We start from the raw sequence: 22,857 nt of genomic DNA on the forward strand, positions 1-22,857 counted from the left end.
GGGTACTGATCCTGTGACATCTAATGAGAAAGGTATTTGTGAATTATTTCCATGGGATTTGGTATGAACATCCCTGCTTTCCAAAGGGTACAGCCCAGCACCTCCAGGAGCCTATGGCAGGTCTCTCCAGTGAGATGCAGCACCTGTAACTCACAAAACTGTCCAGGCCTATCACTGTATTCTACATCTTTGTTTAACAGTGCTACTGGGATTCTGGCTCATCACATCTTCAAACTGTTAATGCTCCAAAGTGACAGCAGAGTTGAATAAAGTTCCCACTGCACTGTGCTGTGGCCACCATGCTACACCAGAGGCAGCCAGGCTGCTGTGCAGCCACACCAGGGCAGCTTTGACCACAGGGTCACACTTTTGCTGGGCATAAAGCAAGGAGACGACGCTTTGCACCCCCTATACAGACACTCATGTCTTTTTTCATCATCTTATCTGTGATTAGCTGCTGACTTGAAGAGAACTGTAGGGTTCAACAAGCACATTCATGCCCCAGGCTGCAGAGCCAGGAGAGCACCCACGATGGTTGCACACATTTGTTCACAGGAACTCGAGCACGATGGTTCTCAGCGTTCTCAGCTTTCACACAGGGCAGTGTGGATTAATATCAGACTTCATCCATACAGCTCATTAAAGTCAGACCAGAGTAATAATACCTCGTGTCACAAAAACAATCACTTTCTGAAGGTACAGATCAAAGTGTGGGATTATCACCATGGGCAGATCGACACCATTCAGGTGTGAAACAAGAATAACAAATAGCTTGGTATTGGGTGACAACTGGCACCTGAGGAGGGCTGCTGCTACATCACCCTCCAGAGCAGGGGAAAAATATTTATCCCTGTGTTTTATTGAGCTCCCACGAGTTAACTGAAAAAATTAAGATTTTAGAATCCAGTAAGTAACACTGAAGTGCAGGAAGTCCAATCCTTTAAATAATTAAACTCATGAGTAATTTTGCCTGTACACCCGTAGCTGGGCAGGTGAACACACCACAAAAATAACCATCAGAGCATAAAAGGGAGTGAGGCACTGTTTTCAAAGAAAACTTTTGTGATCCTTTCATTTAAGTAAGAATGAATCTCATCAATTTGGGGCAGATATATTTCTAATAAATGTAATGCAGGATAACTGGGTAATCTGGACAATTCTTCCTGAAAGCCTTTCACCTTTTTTTAAATTATTTTTTTACATAAGTAAATGCTGTGCAGTCAGAATGTCTGAGACTAAATTAATTTATTATTTCCCTTAAAGCATTCTGGGTTTCTCCTTATGGCAACATGAGGGGTCATCACTGGTCTGGTACTGTGCTAGGCTGAGCACATTCTGGCCCCAGATCCTCAGGTATTGGTAAACCACCAGATCTTTGGAGAATTTATGGCCATAAATGCAAAACATTATTAAACAGAGGATCTTTTTTAATGGAAGCTTCTGTCATTAAAACCTGTATTCAGCCCTAGCAAAAATGTTCAGTGCAGTTTCAGTTTCAGCCATAACAGTTTTAGCTGTGCAATTTCTCTGAAGCTCTGTTTTAAAAGCTTATGTACAATATACTAATTTTGCTGATTCTGTCCTACCAGAACACCTTTTTATCTCAAGATTAATCCAGAGCCAGCTACAATGATCATTCCATATCAGATTTCTGCCATCGTTTTTCATACTTGATACTCGTCCTCTGAGCTGCACAGCTGAGATCAGGAATATCACAAAGTAAAGTCTCAGCTTTCATGAAGGTGGCAGAATCTGTGCCACAAAGGGCAGACACTGTTCTGTGCTGGGATGTACAGCTGCAAAATAAAGAAACAAGAAGTGAATGCTGACATGGATTTCCTCATGATCACCTGTATATGTTCCTCTCTGTTCATGTGATGATGGCTCAGTGACCCATTAGAGTAGAAATACTCCTGCTCTTTCTCTCCAGTGTTATTTCCATGCATTCTCCAAAGCTAAGGACTACTGTTAAAAATCCCAAGGTATCCTGTACCCTTCTCAGGGGGGGACCCTCAGTCTCCAGCTGAAAAAGCCATGAAGTATAAGTAAGGTAGTAAACATCCACCATGTGATATTTAATGGCATTTTGTACAGACACATGTTGTTATTGGACAACACCATAGAACCTCTAATTTTTTATGGAGCACTGAAGTAATTTTTAGAACAACTGACATAAATTTCTGTAAAAGTGTCAATACCTTATTTACAAACAAGGTGATAAAGACTACTATTAAATGCCCACGTAAAACTGCAGTCACCACAAAGCAGATAGAAATTAGATTATTTACAAAAATGTCTGCTATTCCTTCTGTCTCCCTCCATTCTCAACTATTCTGACTTTTAGTCAAGTCATTGAAAATCCTGAAACTTTCCAAATGCAACAAATGGGCCTCATCTACAAACTACAGGAGAAATTGAGTTGCCAAAACCATTACAGCTAAAGCTAGTAAGGTCACCCCTGAAGTCACACTCTTGCTGGTTATTGCCTAGTCCACTTCAACTGCCTGTACCAGAAAATCTACCCTGTTAATCTCATATCTTGAAGTTGATCATTTCAGTTGACGAGGCACTTCTTATAACCAACGTTTTCTCTGTTTCTTGTATGACATGTTTACACTACAAGGATAACAGCATTATAATCAGTATCTCCTGAAATAAAAGTAATTTTTTTCAGACTCCAGAACAAACGTAATTGCAAAGTTTTCCATGGACAGTGCAGCAAATGCTACAAAATGCTGAAACGCTATATAACTGAGCAGGGTCCACTTCTGCTTGGATGAGGAACTTAAACTGTATTCTGAACCTCAGTAATCTGTATAAAATACAACAGCTGGACGAGAAATTTCCCATTTGACATCCTCTTCCTACAATAGCCATTCACAGCTCTTCAGCAGCCCTGCCCATTTAGTGTCCTAATTACATCAAGAGCATCCATGGATCAGTCCTGGGCAGATGAAACCTTGGATATGTATTTATCAAATCAGAACACAACTGCAAAATTATGTTCCTACCCCATCTTTTTGACTATGGCACTTCTTGGCTCTCTATTAAATATAAGCAACTATTCATTTCACTGCTCAGAAAATATTAAATGGGAATTTTATTAAATTGTGAAGTGCACCAAACGGAATTCTTCCTTACAAAATTCCTTCCTTCTAAAATTAGAGGTAACCATAACACAAAAACTTATTTCCTGTTCCTTTCAGTGTAAGTAAGTGTTGCCTTTTTATGAATTCTGCCTGGGGCATGCCTGCATAGGCAGGACAATATTGCAGCAAAGCCAAGAAGGGAAGGAGAGCCTGGCTGTGGTGGTGCAGGGCAGCCCCAGCTGCAGATGCTCTGTGTTATCTCTGTGTTATCCCTGGCCCTCCCCCCGAAGCACACTGTTCCCCCCACCACAGGCAGGGCCAGGAGGCTCTGGAATCCTCAGGAGAAGCCAGGAGGAGCAGCCAGTGTTCCTGGGAGCTCCTGACACCTACTCCAAGCTCAGGGTGGCAGCACTGCAGGGAGATCCTCTGTCCAGCACAGGGCAGGGCAAGGTGACCTGCCATGGTCACCCAAGGGTGGGAGCCAGGGCTCCTCACCTGGGCTCCATCATTTATAAACTGATCAAGCCACAGATGTGGAAAACCTTCCTGGTTATTGGACTTTCACACAAAAAAACTAAGCCAAAATGACCCTGCTGAATCTCAAGAGTTTATAGGGCTTTTTCCCTCTGTTATTTTTTCATTTTCATTCCCTTCTACATTTCTGGATTCTGGCCAGAACTGAAGTAGAGATGCCAGAATACTGTAAGGCTGGTTATTCTGTTATTTTTGTGTTCTTTCCAACCTTGAATCCTCAAGTTCTGAAAGAAAAGGCATTCTCCTAAGTGTTCTAACCCAATTCTGCAGACCAAGGCAACTTGGAAAACATCTGTTTATCTAAATTCATTCTTCAGAACTTCCAAACACTTGTTACGTGCCGTCTCACATCAGAATTAAAATATAAACATGAGGAAGTCTATAAAGAACTACCTGTAGTAACTTATATCACATAATAATAGCTGTCATTCATTTACCATTTTAATATAAAAAACATATATCAAACTGAGTATTTTCCATAAAGGTAAGGTATATATATTCTAGCAAATCAATAGGTAACTATTCTGAAGCCTACATATATCTTTTGGATTTACATCTCTACCTGTTTCAAAATAAACAATATCCTGTGTAACTGCAGAAAATCATTAAAAAGTGTTTTCATATTTATTACCAATGTCAGGAATAATGGTTTCTTACTTGTGTATATAATCATTTAAAGGATATATTTGCCAGATTTTGAAGGGTTTTTTTAAGGTTCAATTCTAAATCATATTACCACAGGAATATTTGTTCATGATTTTACTACATGCTTCAACTGAACTCCTCACTATTTTATTTTTTCCTCATAACCTAGGACAATATTTAATATGGAAAACAGATGCTGAAGCAGACTATGAGTTATATCAAAAGCACACTTCAATTTTAAACAATGACAGCCTGAAACACAAATGATCAGTAATTCTTAATCATAAAGAGATCAAATACTATTATAGGACCACAAGTGATGATCCACTCCAAAATATGAACACTCATAGAAAGAAATAACAATATGAGTTAATAAGTGTTACTAGAGGTGCTACATGTATAAGAAACAGGTCATAAAGCAATGACTATTCAAATATTTTCTCAAAATCAAGATTTTAATTATTCACATTTATATACTAGAAGAATTATTCATTTTCTATGCTTGAGAAGATGAGTTGAGACCATTAAAAAACTTTTATTATTCATTCAAAACTGAACAGTGACCTTTCATTGTACAACTAGGTTTTCCTTGACATCTGGGATTTAGGGTTTTTTTCCATGAGGGACTAATACTTTTTAGTATGCCCAAACTAAAAACTATTTTTACTGCTAATAGTGGCTACACTTTCAGTCACCTTGCTTGTCCATAGATTCAATGACACAACAGTCTGCCACTAAGATAAATAACAAATAATATTCTTAATAGAAGCTTCAAGCATTTCTTCATCTTTTTAGTATCATTCCCACTTGTCACTCCAAAATGTGGAAAAAGAAGGCAAAGTAAAGATGTCTCTTCTGTGGGGATGAGAATTTTGCATCCTGGCCATGGAAAGCATCCCTGCAGGTGAGGGAGGAAAGCTGGAATAATTGACATTATCATGTGGCTGCAAGGACAGCTGAGAGAAAGGGGGGGATCAGAGTGCAGTTGGGTCTGCCAGAAGTAGTTGTTTTTTTTTTTACTGGCTGTGAATATTCAAGGCATCCAAGCCAAAACCAGGAAGGGTGCAGCTGCTGGCAGTGATCTATCAAAATTAAAGGCACAGCCAATAAACAATTAATCATATACACTTATGCCAAGAAAAACAACACTTAATAATAAATTGAAAGTAAGAAGCTATTGCTATGCAAAGTACAAAAAACTAGAATTGATGTATGGGGTACTGAGAGACCTTCTGCAAGCTGCAACATGGATTAGACTTTATAATCATTGATTTTTCATGACAATGTCTTCTAGGACAGAAGTATTCACAGCAGAACGACATGGCCAGAGCTCCTGGGCTGAAAGGACCACAGGTATCCACAAGGTATGAAATGTCCATAAACAAAAATGGACCACAAATGCCTGGTGTAATTCCACTCCTCTAGCAACACACAACTCTGCTCTAAAAAAAATCCTTCCTTCCTCAGGAAAAAAAAAAAAAAAAAAAAAAAGAATGAGTAAAGCCAACTCAACCAGAACCTGAGGCTTTACAGGGATGGGGAGTTCTCATTTGCAAGTGATTTACAGATTCTTTCCCCTGAGCAACAGGGAAGAAAAATGGGCTACTGTTGGAGAACTATAATCAGATGCCAAGAAAAAAAAATGAACTTACTATGAAGTCTGTGGATAAAGCAAACAGGAATATTTTTCTACATATGACCAAATCACATGCACCACCTTACTGTCCAGAAATGGCTGCAGCACCAGCAGAGCTGGGTCAGGATCATCTCTGTCTGCTCTAATGGTCATAATGAAGCAGCCAAATGCCAGAAGAGATGAAGGGCAAACACCAGGGCAAGAGTGAGGCTGGACACACTGACCAGAGCTGTGGCTGCCCCTGGATCCCTGGAAGTGTCCAGGGGCTTGGAGCACCCTGGGAGAGTGGAAGGTGTCCCTGCCCATGGCAGGGGTGGCACTGGAGGAGCTTTAAGATCCCTTCCACCCCAAACCAGTCTGATTTTATGAATAAACACAGACATGTAACATACATATGAATGCTCCAGAATAGAAAAGATTTTTAAAAGCCACATACCCACAGGTATTAAACACCTCAAACTCCTCTATTAGATGAAACTAAAAATGTGACCATATCTTTTAGACAGGCTACCAAAGGAGTTCATAAAACACTGTTATTAATTTAAATACAAGAACATGAAAACACTGATTCAGAAAGGAAAACGAAAGCATTTTTTCAATACTGTGAAGGCTAAAGCAATTAAACAATAGTTACATATAATTTAATTGTAATGAAAACATACTGTATTGAAAAAAAAATTAGCAAAATCCTGGCACCACCATGTGTCTAGACAAGAAATCTCCTTGTAAATACAGATGAAGAGCAGCAAGGGTCAGACATTAAACTATCCCCACATCTTTTTCCCTTAGTAATTTCCTCTGCAAGAAATAATGGAAGCAGCATATACCTCTAGGAAAGCAGCTCAATTTCTTTCAGAAAAACAACTCCTCACTCCTAAAATCTAAAAATTTTTTAGAACTTCCAAGTGCTGTGGACACAAGCTCTGCCTGTGTGTGGTGCTGGCTGTAAAGCTCACCTGGCTGGCACAGCACAGGTACCAGCCCAGCTCTGCTCAAGGCTCCCAGCACTACCCTGCCAGGGCTGGTGCTGTACCCAGGGCAGCTGCCAGCACAGGAGGCACTCTGTAAATCAGAGCTGGGCCAGGACAGGCTCCCACTGCAGCCCCAGCCAGCTGGGCAGCCACACTCCACAGGGAGCTTTAGTCACTGGCCAGCAGCTTTTTCTAAAGGAACGTGGGTGGGCTCAACCAACCGGGTCTTTATATAAATCCTCACATTTTAACGCTGTCAGTCTTCAGACAACAATCACCTCTCTGCTCCATCATGGGATTATGTTCTCATTTGATCTAAATACACCTCTTAGAAGTTCTTTGTTGCCTTTATATAATGACAATAGAATCAGTTTTCTCTTCTGATAAAAAAAGCACGTTTTTCACATATGCAAACAACAGTTCATAAATATCCCTCCATCCTTCTCTGGAACACATAAAACTGTAGCATGCAGCCTATATAAATTAACCAAACCCTGAAAAGTTATCTATTGCATCTAGTTTTTAGAAGAGCTTTTAATTTATTAGAAACATTAATAGACCACATGGAATGACATGATTTATATTCTGAAAGTACCTTTAAACCATGGTATTTAAACGCCAGGAGATAGAGAATGAGCTGGGACAATGGTTCAAAGGGAGCTCTTGGGTGTAATTCTCCAAACAAACCAGGAGAGACAAGAAAGGCAAAGACAAAAGGGAAAGCAGAGGAGCATAAAGGTGAATCTGTAGGAGCTACAAGTGGGCGAAAACAGATCTACAAGGTCCTTGCAGAGACTCTTCAGCCTAATGAAATCACCAGGTGTTGTCCTATGGCTTTTGCAGGCACCTTTTCAGTGCGGCCTTTGTGTCACACAGGCTTTAATTCAGCAAAGCAATTAGTGAGGACTACCAACATACTAATTGATTCCAGTGAAGTCAATGAAAGCAAATTGCTTACACTGTTTACATCTTTTGCTGAACTAAAAGCAACGTGGATGTTGAGAGAGGGGACGGGAAATCAATAGCACAGAAAATGGCAGTGCAAAAGCAGGCGAAGCTGAGAGTTTGATGGAAGCAGCCAGGCACTTAAGCAGAGAGATAATGTAAGGCAGGACGCTCTTACTGCACTGGAGATAATGCTGAAATGATGTGGGGCAGTGGCAGCATTGAAAGCTTCAGAAATATACTGAAGTGACTTGAAGCCTGCTGCAAGTTTTACCACCTAGGTGAATTAATGTATCTATAAGAGGCTAGACAAAAGCAAAGTTACAAAGGAGGTAACCAGTGTGAACAGAACTTAATTTGCTTTTACAGGATAACCACTGTTAGAAAACCAAGAGCTATTTACTGTAAGAGAAAGCTACAGCTGTTTCAGCTGGAGACTAATAAAGCCCCAAATGCAGAAAACCCAAAAGGCTGACATGCAGTGAAGCTGCCACACAATCTGAGAAAGAACTTCATGCTTTTTCAATTTTTATCTTCATTCATAGCAAAACTATTCTTTTTGTGCATTTCACCTCCACAAATGAATTCACCTTCCTGATGGTTTAATCCCAACTGTCAGCTCCTGCACCAGACATGCTGGAATTAAGCACAATAAGCACTTAATGCCAAGCCAGTGGGACACTGCTCCAACATAAAGTCTGTTTTACCTCTGAAAATGTCTCTAAAATTACAGAGGTTTTAGACACTACAGCAAAGAGAATAACCTTAGAATACATCTTTTTGTTTGTGGTATGATCAACTCCCACCACCCACCTGGCCTGGAGGAATCAGTGTCCATGACCATTAAGAAGTTATAACTTTTTGCTTACAGTCAAGTCAACAAAGAAAAATCCTTACTGTGTGAAGAGAAAATATATAATCATTTGTTTAAATCAGTTTCCAAAGTCTTGAGGAGATACGTAATTTGAGGTACCAATATGGACAAAATTTAAGTATTTCAAATCCTATGATTTCTCAAGTAATAGTAAAGAAATTCTATGATCAGATTAGAATTTTATAAAAGCTTTCTTTCCAGGCAGCTACCTAATCTACTGAACAGGCTGAACACAAAATGAGTCAAAGATCAAGAGTAAGTTATGTGAGGTGTCAAGTGCATAAGGTTAAAGGTGAAATTTTATTAGGTCAAAGGTGATATAAATAAGATCTTTTATGTCAAAGAAGAAGGGTCACAGACAAGACATATATAATCTAAAGACATCACAGATGACAAGTAATAACTTTAAGTAGCGCAAGGGTGTTCTCACTAGAGTTACCTTCACTGACTAAAAAATTGAAAACCTTGATAAGTAAGTAACTGTGACTATTACAAAGCTTCCCTGGAATATGGGTTGTCATATATGTAAAATATTTTGGAATTTTTTTTCTCAAGTATTTCAAAACTTGTGAAGTTACTGAATGTTTTAATTGTGAATAAAGGGATACACAAAACAGATTGCTCTGATTAGTAAAACTGCTTTCTTACTTTACACTGCCCAGATCTATAACGAGTGTCTTATTACTGCTCTTTGGGGGAAAAAAAAAAAAAAGTAATAAAAAGCAGAGAAGGCCTCAGACCTAGGAAATTTCAGGTTATGATAATATAGTTCAGAATTTTATACTTGGACTAACTGAAATACAGGCATAAATAATATATAAAATACCTAACAATGGAAGCCTTCATACACTGCCAGTGTGTCAAATACTATGCACCATCCTGAATAAGGGTATTGGAACCTGCTATAGTAAGATCAAGTTAAAATTGTTCTCTCCTTTCTCTGTAACAAGTTTTATTCAAGATATATATATATTTAACCTTCACCTAGGTCTTAAGTTCTCATCAAAATGTTTTGCTGAGAAACCCTGGATTTATGCACAAAAATCAGGGTCTTTGTGCCCTCTAGTGGAACTTCTCTTTCACCAGCTGGATGCAAAAGCAGCTGTCAGTACCTGATCCCATTCTCCAGAAACTGGAATTGTTCAGCCATCAAATTGGATGTGGAGAGCATGTAACGTCCAGTCACAAGGAAATCCAGTTCACTGTTTTCCTCCAGATTCCTCTGAGCCAGCTGCCCAGCAATAACCACACTTCAATCACCAGTGGCCAAACAGGTACCAGTAAAGGCCAGGGAGATCCAAGAAGATGTCAGTCAATACCTGGGACTGCCCTCAACAGGACAGATTCTGGGAAATCTCACAGCTGGTATTTCCAGGCAAACAGGTGCAGTACGGAGATTTCTCACATACATACACTAGGTAAGCCTAAAGGCACCTAAAATCCAAATCCAAAACCACACAACTCCCCCTAAGCCCTATCCAAGAGGAAAAAAGAAATTGAGAAACCAGTTTATGTCCTTTCATTACAGCTGGGAAGGGGCAGGAACATCCAACTCCACAAACATTTATTCCTCCAGACTACTGTGCCTCTCCAGTTACATTTTTCTGCTTTTTCAGCGATAACCACACCTCTGTGGATTTCAGTACTTCAGAGACCTAACTCTCCAAAGCTTTTTAAAAAGGAAAACACCTTACAACCAGACATAAGAAGCTGAAAAGGGAAGATTTCAGTAAATAAAAATAGTAAAAGAACTGTGAAGGAAAGTGAAAAATCTGAACTACTGGACAGTGTCATCTGAATCAGCTTGGCTGGAAAGAGATTTCCAAACACAATTAAGTTCAGTCTGAATCAGTACTGAAGAACTGGCTTGCACACTATTTCCTCCTAACACCTGACAGATATAATACAATAATTCACAAATTTTTTGGATGTGGCAGAACCCAAATTCTCATAGAAAAAGCCTTGACTTAATACTGTAGTTGAATTCTGGCAGCAGCAACGAAAAATTAAATGAGACAACTATGCAGGTGTCTTTTCTAAAAAAGAGTAGTGTCTTAGTATAATATAAAATGTCCTCAATGCTTCCTCGAAATCACCCTAAATGCCAACTCTTCTAAAGAAGCTACTGAAAAACTATTTTTCTTCTTAGCAATATTAATACTTGCAAAATGTTTTACATCTTACATTTTGAACTAATTTAGCACTGTAGTTTTCAGCATTTACACTTGATGCACAGTATAGCACATCTGCACACCTACAAAAGGACTAAGGGATTTTAAGCAACAAGAAGCAAAGAAAATAGCAGGATGGTGACAACTGTAATGTGTAAGATTTTTAGGATGAAAAGATAAATGTAGTGACATAAAAAATGCCTTTGATTAACAGAAAAGCAGTTAGTCACATCAACTTCAAATGGCAATTGCCTGCAGTATGTGAATGTTCCTTTCCCTGCTTTTCATTGGTAGCCTGCTATGACTCCCATGCTAACAGGAACAGTTCTGCTGAACTCCTTTCTCAAGACCTTCATAGGCTACTCAGCTGAATGGCATTTAAAACCAGAAGTAATATAGAAAAACAATACAAAACTTACCACTTCTTCATCTGAAAGCTCTCGTCCTTGTATACTGCTGTTTTCTCTCACAGCTTGTTGGTGTTTCTTCCCTTTAATGTGGCTGAAAAGATACACTTCTGATGAAATCTGTAATGACAATAATTTAATAGTTATTTTTCCTCTGCAAATACCATAATGTATAAATAACAGTACTTCAAACATAATAAAAATATGTCAATTTATCAGGGGTATGTTCAGAAATTCAAGCACAGTACTTTACTTCTCAACCTAATTTACATAAATATCTTTTATGCAGGATTTAACAGTAAATTATAGAATGATTTGCTGGCCAGCAGTGTAGTTTAAAAAATACATTAGGCTGTCCTCTAACTTTCACTTTGATCTAATTTCATATATTGGAGTTTCATTCTGAAATGCATGATGAGTGAGTACACAAGACTCCAGCCTGCTGAGCTTGAGTTTCTGTTCCAGCACTGCCTGAGGTGATCCCATGCAATCTTGCTTAATGCAGCAATTGAAAAGAAATAATGCTCAGTGGCATATAAGGCTCCAATAATGCAGTCTCTGCAAAGCAGTAAAACCAGTTATCAATAAGAGATCTCTCATCTCTGGCCCAGTGGCTGCGTGGCTTCTCTCCCCCACTATTCCTGGGACAGGGAGGGCAGGCACAGGCAGAGAGCCCCTGCTGAGGTTGGGACACTGACAAGCAATGTCATTGGCTTCCAACAGTCACCAAAAAATCAGACACCAAAGGAAGAGAGGAGACAAAGTGAACACTCCTTTTCTGTCTGACACTTCTAAGCATCCAACCAAACACAATTCAAGACCTAGATGTGGTTTCTCTGTGAATTTCAGTCCAATGACACTTAACCAATTAGTCCCTGAACTCACAGTAAATTCAAATATCCACAGCATCTTAGAAAAAGGTGTTCCCAGTTCAGCTGCCTGCTATGCAAAGGACTACATCCTTTACTTTGCTTTAAATCTTTCAACTACCTTCTTCCATCTGATGCTCCTGAGTTCTTGCTTCTCTCAGCAGAGACAGCCAATAACTGAGCACTGCCCAGTCTCCATTCCACCCACAACTCTACAGCTCTTTTAATCTTCCCTAACCCACCTGATTTATAGACAGAAGAATAAGATGCACTTTTTACAAAAGCAGAGCAGGGATACAGAAAATGTGCAAGTGAGTGAAGCAGAACTTGGAGCTTCATGGCCTGGATTGGTCTTGCAATTCCAGCAGTATCCCCCCCCTCTGCCCAACTCACCATGACATTGCACAATGAGCACTGCTTCTTCCGCTCATACGGTGTGAGCTTTGGTGCATAGTCAGTATTAGCATGTCTTCCACTACTGAGTTCAGCTGCTTTCTCTTTTCTCTGTTCAATTTGTTCCATGTGCCTTCTAATACTTTCATCATGCTGAATGGAAAATAAACAAAGTATTGAAGAGAAAACACATTGAAGGACAGCAAATGGAAGTGAACTGTGCTAAGAAATAGTGATGTATTTTTCAACTAATGTATCCTTTTTATACCTTCAACTGAATCTTCTTCTGCAGTTCTTCCATGGCTTCTTGCTGAGCTGCAGTAAGAGCTGCCAACCTCTCTTCTCGATCTCTAACCAAAAGATAATAAGTATAGGGAGAATTTGTATCAATGTAAAACATGAATAATACTGACACATTTATGTTTGGAATACGGAACAAGAAAACCCAAAAATTAAGTTGCAGATGGTTCAGTAGAAAAGAAAAACAACAAAAAGCAACTCAGGTAACAGAGATATATATATATATATATATATCAAGTAGTTCACAGGCAGCAGAATTAATGAAGCCTGATTTCCTGGCTGTGTGCTTCATAAATGTAATCTTTGGTGTGTGCAACAACATGAAATCAAATTGATGCCAGGAAGTCCAAAAGTTTCTGGAGAGTGGAGGAAATGGAGAACATGGGTACATTATTCTTGCTTCCTCTAAAAACTAAGGTGAAATGTGAAAAAGGCAAATTATTACAAGGTCTGGTCAGCAATAAAACTAAGATGAATATAATAAAATACAGCCTTACAACTTCTGTTGTGCATGTATGTAAGGAACACAAAAATATACAACAGAATTTATGATAATTCACCTGATTTCTCCTTCAAGCCATTCATCAAGAATCATTATTAAAGCTACTTTTTAAAATCCTAAGCCTGACAAGCCAGGAAGGTACTGCTGTTACAGCAAAGGTGCAGTTTGCTGGGGAGGGGAATGGTGAAGGGAACCAAAGAAACCATTGCAAAGTTACCTGGCCCTCTCCCGTGCTGCATCTTCTCGTGCCTTTTCCTTCTCTTGCCTCTGCTGCTCAATCCGTGCTTCCTGCTCCTTCCTCTTCATCAGCAGCTCCTCCACCCGGGCCTGCCGCTCCGCTTCCAGGGCTCTCTTGCGCTCCTAGCCAGGGAAAAGGGAATTCTCACTGCTCTTTTAGGCATAAAATACACAGGAATTAAGAGAAACTGTACTTTAAAGTCTGCAGAGCCAAAATGAAACACAAGCCTGTATTTTGTTGTGCCTCTGCACCCTGAATCATACCTGAACTGCCTCGTCCCGTGCTTGTTTCTCCTCCTGCCTTCGCTGACGCTCCTCTTGCAGTTCATTCAAGCGCTGCTCATATTCCTTTAGTTTGTTCAGCACATCGTGGCGCTTGTTCTGAGCTTCCAAAGTGTTTATAAAAGCAATTTCATTGACCTGAAAACAATCAGAAAGCATAAGAAAAGACCCAAGAAGTTGAAATAGGTTTCATCTTCAGGAATTTGTTAATTATCCACTTGATAATTAAACTTTTGGGAGATTTCTCCAGAATGGGTTGGAAAACCACCAACTTGAGAATAAGTCTTCAGGTTTTGTAATGACTTTTTATTGTTTTGTTTGTTTTAAACAAGCCAGCCCATGGAATATTAAAAGAGAATTTGAATTGTATCAGAGAAACAAGAAACTTTGGGTAAAATACAGAAAAATTCTCTCTATTGTATTAGCATTGAAACCTCATTAGTCCATTCTCTTCGTCACAAAGTGTGTAATGTTAAAACCCAGATGGGTGAATCAGGAAAATACACAAGTGCTGGCAGAATCCAACAGGGCTTTTGAGCTAACTTTAAATATATGTGTACTTACAGATCAAAAAAGTGAAATTATAAATACTATGAATAAGAAAAACCAAACAGGCTTGTGGTCTAATATTTCTTATCCATACAGGCTGTTTCATGAACATGTATTATTTTTTTCAACTACAGGACAGTGTAATACATAAGAACAAAAAAAATTATAAAATGCTAGCTTAAAAGAACTTTAATGTGTACACTAAATAAAACAGGTAGAGAACACATACAGACAGACAAAAACAGATCATGAAAAAGGGTGGTAGGATCATGTTTGTAACTTTGTTTACTGACTAGAATCCATTTACAGAGTGGATTTTACAGGTCAGTAAACAAGCAAGCACTGGGAATTTAGATAACCAACTGGGCAGCAACAGTTACCATGGTCTGCAGCTATCCTACTCATCAGCTGTTTCTCTAAAGCCTTCTGGCCCAATTAACCTTGATTTCCAGAACACAAGAACCTCATGAGGCAGCAGACCCCACACACTTAAACACACACGATATTTGAAACATCTGCTTATCTAGGGAACTATGGCAAGTGTGATTTAGTTAATATAATTACAGAAGTCACACTGGTGTAATGGAACAGTAATCAATGTACAGCAGACTCAATTACGTAGTCTAGAAATCCTTTTAATCCAAGAGAGAAACAGCAACTAAGTAAAAAAGTACAATCAGTTTTGTTGAGCTTATCTTGAAACACAAATGAACAGCTGCATCAATCACAGCTGGGACATATGCTCATCATAATGAAACAGTTTCAAGGAGATGTATGTATCTTTGCTTGGGAAAAACGACCTTTAAAATAAAAAACTAAATTTCTTCTCTGCTGGCTTTGGCTGGGATAGAGTTAACTCTCTTTGTAGTAGCTAGGATGGGACTAGGTTTCAGATTTGTGCTGGAAACAATGCTGACAACACAGGGATGTTTTAGTTGCTGTTGAGCAGGGTTTGCACAGCATCAAGGCCAAGGGACAAAAGGGATATCTGAGACTACAGGACATCATGTGCAGGAACAAAACTGGGGGAGGCTGGTGTAGGGCCACTGCCGAGGGACTGGCAATTGTTTCCTTTTGCATCACTTGTCTTTCTTTATAATTTATCTCTCTTTGTTATTTTCCTTCTTCTTAGAACTGACTTTTCCTCACCTAGTTATTAAACTGTTTCTCTATCAACTGATGAGATTTCTTACCTTTACACTTCTGATTCTCTCCCCCCATCCCATGGGACAGGAAGCAGAGTAAGTGTGTGGTTGTGTGGTGCTTAGCTGCTGGCTGGGGTTAAACCATTAAAAATGTTATCAAAGTAGTATGAATGAAGCAAACCAAAAAGCATCCATCTAGTGATTGCCTTATGGAACTATGTACTGAGTCAGAAGAGCACTAAACATACTTAATTTAGAATAACTGCCACATGCTAACTGCAGGTCTCTGTCTATTCCCAGCTGCGCAGCAACAGTGGTACAAAACACAGCAACACAACTACTGTTTAAAGACACAGAATGCTGGATCTGGAGCAGCGTTTTAACAAAGGAGAAGAAAAATGAGCTCCCCCATGGTGCTGGAAAAGCAGAGAATTGATTGTCAGATCTTCTAGTCCTTCCAGGAGGACTAGGTATCACCAAAAATGCTACCACACTCTGAGGAACAAAAGCAGCAAGATAACAATCAGCTCTTTATTTCAACTCACCATGATGTCTAATAACAGCTAATTAATTTTAAGTCATATTAGAAAAAAGTGCACCATTCAGACATCAGCATTTATCTGCTTCATGGCTTGTAACCTGTGCTGTCCTTCACAAACGACTTTGGAGCACTCTGAGGTACAACATATAGAAAAGCATAGCTACTAAATAGTTCCCTTGAAAACAAAATCACTTACCTTGGCTTCTTCCTCTTGTGCTTTTTTCACTATTGCTTGTAGCTGCACTTCACGTTTGAATTCTGCATGGAGTAACTTCTCCTCCATCATCCTGCGCCTTTGATCTAGCAATTCTTCTTTCCATTTCCTCACATCTTTCTCCTACACACAAGGAATCAATTCCTTAGTAACACAGAATCTGACAACAAGGCCTGAATTTTCCTCAGGATTTTCTAATCCTTGAAGCTTTCTTCATGGCAACAAAGTATTTTTCATGCCCTACAGAAAGCCTGCCTTAAGCTTAACTCGAAGTACACTGCTTCAGTTTAGTGAGTTCACCATTTCTGTTGGATATGTGCAATGCATTTTTACTCTTGTCATACCTTCCCTGAATCTGAGATTATCTCCTATAAAACAGCCAAAAAAGTACATGATTTGAAATAATGCTTTCTTTAACTGCTGTGATGCACAAGACAGCTGTGAAAACTATGTAAACTGAGACCCAGATTGACAATTTCATCACCAGTTTGAATCTCTTATATGTCTACAATGTGGAAAAAAGTTCTTTCCTGACAGGCAGCAGAGCAGCCCTTTTTATCACAGAAAGCTTACCCTCTCCATTAATTTCTGAAGCTTCAGTGTCTTTTCTTCACGTAACTTTTCTCTCAGCTGTTGAGCTTTCATTTGTTTCTCCTCATGCTTCTTTTTGGATTCTGCTATTGTTCTTTAAATAAAAACCAAAGTAAAACAAAATCAAATTAGACAATATTAACTGACAGTATAGCAAGCATTTCTTTGCCATTTCACTACGAGAAAACAAATAGGCCACTGGAGGGCAATTATTTCCTGTAAATGTTTATATTGTTTTTCTAGACTCCTGTATTTGGTGGACAATGTAGCACAAGCCTACACATGAAAAAACAGAGAGAGACTTCTGTAGCACCTTCCACCCAGAGACTTAAACAGAGTAGATTTATGCAGTTTCCAGCAGCCATGAGTTTGGCTGCTTGCTTTCCCTGGCTGACCCAGGCAGGTAATAACTGCAACACCTTTTGCGAGAGGGTGACGAGAGTTTCTCGTGCATGTGGATCCCATGGCCAGGGGGACGCGCGGGCTCTTCCTCCACTCTGTCACCCCAGGAGTTGCTCTGGCGCCATGACTCACGAGCTGTATGGATAAAAAAAAAGGTGGGAATAATTAAACACACTTTTCTACAAGAAACGCCAATAATAGGGATTAATTTCTCTAGTTCTCTCTCAGATGGGTTTCCTTGGGCCTAGGTGCAAATACAGACTGAAGCATCCTTATAATACCTGTCCTTTTTTAATGCTAAATGATTTTATTACACTTTTATTCAGAAGTTAATATAAATCTGGATTAAAAACCATAGAATTCTGATAGAGAGATGCAAAAAGAAAACTGAAGAAGAAAGAGACACAGAGATAGTTTGAACACAAAGTCCACCTTTCCTCAGAAAACAACAGAGAAAATAACAATTTGGAATGTGTTGGGTAAACTTCTGAAACCTTAACTGGCCATGAATAAAACGGGCATTTTTCTAAATTTTTGCTGTTATTTCCATGTAAGCACAGTAATATATAAAAATTTACCCTCATAATCTGCCAGAACATCATTCCAGTCCATAGACAAACCACAGAAGGATATGCTTCCATTGCCGATATTAGCCTGAAATTCAATATAAACGATAGAGTAAAACCATAAACCTTAACTCGCAGGTGCAAACACACATTAAACAGTGCCAACTCATCAACACCAATATTCAGCAATGCTTCCAAACAGAACTGGCCAGCCCAAAGGCAGATGCTGTTCCTTCTCTGACAGTAAAAACGAAGATTTTTGCTTCACCTGCCCTCCACAATAGCAATGAATGTAACAAGTCCCAGCTCCCCCCTGCTTTTGCCCAGAAATAGGCATCAGGACACTGACTGCAAGCTCAGAGGACTCTGTACCACTCAGCAGCACTGTGCTGCTAAGTTTAGTAAGACTAAATATCCCTCAGTATGGGATAATTAATACATGGCACTATTTCACACATCAAAAAGGTTACATCAACACCAAAACAAACACTTAACAAATTCTATATTCATTCTCCACTGAAAACAAAGCCTGGATCTGGGTACCGTGAAATGAACTGGACACTCACAGAGAAGTCACTGTCATTGTCAGTCTCAATGTTAATGTCATTGTTTTCCTCTGCCTCAATCTCTCTGGTTAACTGCTCCTCCTCTGCAATAGCACTGGCAATGGCTTCTTCATTAGCCTTCTCCAGCCGATCTGCTAACTCTTCTTTCTTAGCAAGGACTTCTGCCATGGACTGGAGGAAACATGACACCAGAAAAACCAAAATCAGGAGAAAGCACAAAAAGGAGTATTCCACATGGCTAACATGAATTATACGGTATTTTGTTCAACTTCACTTTACTTACACTTTTTTCACTGATATATTTTGTGAAGGTAGCTGCAAATATAAACCCCACTAAAAGTGTTAGCAACTATTAACTCATTTAATAACTACATGAAACACTTATGAAATTAATTATTCACATAATTCAAAAACATATTATATAAACACTGTCATTAAAAGCATAAAGACAGTTCTCCTGTAATTACTGCAATTCTCCTGCAATTACTACAAATAGGGACCAAGCAAGGCATACTCTGAGACACAAGTGCATGCCATGCTGTTACCTCTACAAAAAGAACCATGCTCCAAAGTATTATTTAAAGATGGAAATTATCTGCATGAACTGCATCTGGAAACTTTACCATAGTCAATACAATGGAATCTCAGGCTGTACTTGTTTTCCAACATGAATGACAAGAGAGTGGGGCAAAAATGTAAGCCTGGATATGCTGATTGTCTTTTCTTTCTCTGGTGTCCAGCATTAACCACTCCACTTCCACTCCAGTACCAAACATTGTGCCACAATATACAAACTGGTGTTTAAAGCAGTCTGATCTGGAGCAGTAAAATGCTTCCAAGAGACATAGATCCCACCAAGCTGGCAGCATCCTGAACTGTTAATAACTGAGCATCTGAAACAATGTTAGTGGATGAGATGCTTGAAATCTGCTCTAAAAGCAAACAGGTATTTGACTTGAAAATTATCTAGCAGGACTCCAGTTGGCAAAAGTTAAAGTGATCTACAAGAAAACTTCTGCAAATCAGAATTTTAATCTAGTTTCTGAAAAACAAAACCAAATCACAAACAAAACCAAAATAAACACAAATCCCTAAAAACCCAAAACAAAACAAAGCACCTGAATATATAACCTGGATTTTATGTAACATTAATGCAACTCCACTCAGAGAATCCCAGTGAAGCAGACACACCCTGAGATCTGCACAATTCTCCAGACAGGAAAGGACACTCTTTTTGTGAAGCCAGATAAAAACAGAAAACTGACTCAGTGTTTTTTGCTTTAAGAACGCCATTCCTCTAAATTGCTTGTTGTAAAGGAAGACCCAGAAGAGCAGCTCAGTGAGTCTTAAAAGGCAGAGGTCTGACTTCGTTTTTAACAGAATTTTGATATCCCATGTTTTCCAGTTTGAATGATGAGCAAAACTGAAGGAAGACTTTAATGAGAGTGTAACTTAAAATGACTACTAGTGGAAGGAAATGAAAAATTAGCACAATCATTATTAAAAGAAATAATGAGAGCACAGATCTCTTTGTTTCAAGTAACACGACTGTCTTTCTAGTTTAAGTTCCAAAACTCTACTGGAATTAAATTCTAGAATGAAAAGTATCTGTGCAACAATTTATTTTTCCTACAGTAAGTACCCCATAGATTTTTCTACAGTTTTTACATAAGGCTAACAGTAAACACTGTGCAACACAAACCAAGAAAATTAAGGCTTAGATTTATTATTCACTCACAAATCTCATTAGATTTCTTACCAATCTGGCAGCACTCACATTTGAAATATCTGAGGGATCCATTTCAGTTTCAGATTTAGCTTTTTCTGTTTGATGCCAGTCAGTAGTGTCAGTGCTCTGGGGGGAGGCTTCATTCATCTGCAAAGCTTTTGAACTGCAGTCAGTACTGGTGAGGGCTGGAGGCATCTCAGGAGCTGGTTCTAAGGAATCCCCTTGCAATGCTGCACCAGTGCTCCCATTGGCTTCTGAGGCTGTGAACTAACAAGAGACATTTGCAAAAAACAACAAAATGGAACATACTGATTTTTAAAGTCAGAGTAAAATTTAAGGAAATACCTAGCAACAACAGTGAATGAAGCAAATCACTTATTTCAGATGCTCATTACCTTGCAAAAGTTGATCTTTCTACCTGAAATCTATGTATGCGATGTGCTGTATGCTTATTTTTTGGAAAACATGGAAATGCTGTCCACAGCATCCTGATTTTAATTAGCCTATTTGTGATGACATCTTATTGCATTTCCATAAATATAACTGAAATAACCATTATTTTAAAAGCCTTTTCCAATCTGGTTAGTTCATAAAAGCTCTAGCCAACACCTCCTCTAGAAATGCTCTGAAAAACAAGTCTAAAGATTTCAGGTTAGACAACAGTTCAAAATGATGCACTGACCTGAGTCCTTTCAGTAAGGGGACCCTCGGAGTGATGTAAAGGATCCTTCTGTGCCAGCTCTGTGCTTTCAGATGCAGCATGGCCAATGGCTGAACTCCCATGCTTGTTTTCTGCTGGTGGTGAAATTGTATTTTCTTTGTCACTGTCACCTCTGGACTTCAGTGATTCTGCAGCTACAGGAGCTTTTGTTGCCAAAGCTGTGGATCGAGATCGAACGGGCCTTCCACGCTGAACTGTTTCCCAGCCCTCTGCATCCTTTCGATCTACATGAAAAAAACACCCCCATTCTCAGACAGGAACACTTAGAAATAGAAGCATTAGAAACAACTATTTTATTACAGTATTACAGAAGTTGTGGGAGAAAAATGTTCTCTTTAAAAATCAATACCAAAAAAATCAATGACACATTCTTCAGCAAAGCTTTTTACTTCAAGGACTGCTATTGGTATTATAGACACTGGACAACTCCCTTCAGGGGACACATTCTGTTACTGCAGAGTGAAACTACTCAGACACTAAAAGGCGTGGGAAGTGGCAACATGTGCTTACACCTGCCCTCCTTTTTCCTTGCTATTTCGTGAGATGGTAAAGCACAACAAAACAACCACACTTGTTCTTTGCAGCGACAGTAACATTAGAGGCCTTTTGTGAAAGTGCAAGTACACACATAATTGCACAACTTAGCATGGTAAGCAGAAACGTGGCTTACTATCCTTACTATTCTGACAGTCCTTTCTTTACTTCTTTTTCTATTTGTTTCACTCTGAGAACAAAAATACACAAACTGGTGTCAGATTGCAGAAAACTGCTTTTACTGGATTCCAGGAAATAGCAAAATGTTGCTACAGGGGGACTGCAAACTGAAGGAGAAAACAGAAAAGCCGTTTTCTGCAGTTTACTTTGATTTCTATATGGCTGTTACATATAACTTTCTGATCAACATTTCTGATATCTGATATTGGTACATCCTTGAAAACCATTTAAAGTTACATTTGTCTGCCTGAAGCATCAGGTCATGGGTGTGATCAGATTTCTAGATTTCAAGGTGAACCCCTTCTCCATATATAACATTTTTGTGGCCAGCAAGTAATAGCAGCACGTAATTTCTCATGTATCTTGAACCAACTGTAAGTGATTCTTTGAAGCCTGACAGGACAAATCACAAGTGTGAAAGGTAAGCTCAGGCCTATTTGTTGAACAAAAATTCTTGCAAAAAACTCAAAAACTATGTATATATTGTCCAATATACTTCTGGCAAAAGCTGCTTTTAAGATTGTTCAATGAAAGGAAGAGAAGGGTGTAGGAGATGACTTTTACCTGGAGAAGTAGAGATGCAGAAAGCCCAACACTAAATTGCCTGTTTTATGGAGGGTAATAATCTAGAATACAACTTGTATAATAAATTGATTCTCTGGGTGTTTCTGAACTTTTTACTGACAAAGATGGTCATGTAGCTCAGACATAAATACCAGAACTGGAGCTCAAACATTAAGGTTTAACATATGAAGTGGACTAAACAGCCTTTAGGTGGACTTGAGCTGATGTCCAACAGCAGCAGTAACCAGTGAACTGGAAATGAGCCAAAACCAGAACTAACGGCACTTCCATCCTTTGGTGCCCTTGGCATCCAGCATTTTACAAACACTGCTCATTTAACTGTTAGATTCTTTTAACATCTGAAAATGATGAAACAGCAGCCTGGCCCAACAGCTGGTGTAACTCCTGAGTTACCAGGGAATTTGACAGGACTGTACTGGAATTTATCTTCGCTGAGCAGCTCAAACAACAGCTGTTTTTATGTAACTATATAACTGTTCACAAACAATAATGGTAATGACAAATGCAAAAAACTAATCTGGTATTTTACTATTGAGACTGTTTCACTCTAGAAAAATTGCTGTGTATTTCAAAGTAAACAAAATTCCCAAACTGTGTGAATGAGTATGGCTGATCTCTTCACTGCTGGTACCAGAGCCTGAAAAAAGCCTTTCTGTGTTCATTCCCCTCATGTGAATTT

General features: G+C 39.0%; 1 protein-coding gene across 2 annotated transcripts in view; it reads right to left on the bottom strand.

The window, feature by feature from the left end:
* Window positions 1–22,857, bottom strand: part of SCAPER (S-phase cyclin A associated protein in the ER) — a 134,204-nt gene that overhangs the window by 81,601 nt on the left and 29,746 nt on the right. For both annotated transcript variants that reach the window (XM_058847150.1, XM_058847149.1), the window contains exons 9-20: window positions 20,841–21,103; window positions 20,207–20,425; window positions 18,430–18,600; window positions 17,876–17,951; window positions 17,315–17,432; window positions 16,878–16,989; window positions 16,287–16,427; window positions 13,838–13,993; window positions 13,554–13,696; window positions 12,803–12,884; window positions 12,535–12,687; window positions 11,285–11,392 (exon numbers count right to left, since the gene is read on the bottom strand). In XM_058847150.1, the coding sequence (XP_058703133.1) occupies window positions 11,285–11,392; window positions 12,535–12,687; window positions 12,803–12,884; window positions 13,554–13,696; window positions 13,838–13,993; window positions 16,287–16,427; window positions 16,878–16,989; window positions 17,315–17,432; window positions 17,876–17,951; window positions 18,430–18,600; window positions 20,207–20,425; window positions 20,841–21,103 (1,742 nt within the window). The remainder of the gene's footprint in view (window positions 1–11,284; window positions 11,393–12,534; window positions 12,688–12,802; window positions 12,885–13,553; window positions 13,697–13,837; window positions 13,994–16,286; window positions 16,428–16,877; window positions 16,990–17,314; window positions 17,433–17,875; window positions 17,952–18,429; window positions 18,601–20,206; window positions 20,426–20,840; window positions 21,104–22,857) is intronic.

Source organism: Poecile atricapillus, chromosome 11 (genome assembly GCF_030490865.1).
Source record: "Poecile atricapillus isolate bPoeAtr1 chromosome 11, bPoeAtr1.hap1, whole genome shotgun sequence".
Taxonomy (NCBI): domain Eukaryota; kingdom Metazoa; phylum Chordata; class Aves; order Passeriformes; family Paridae; genus Poecile; species Poecile atricapillus.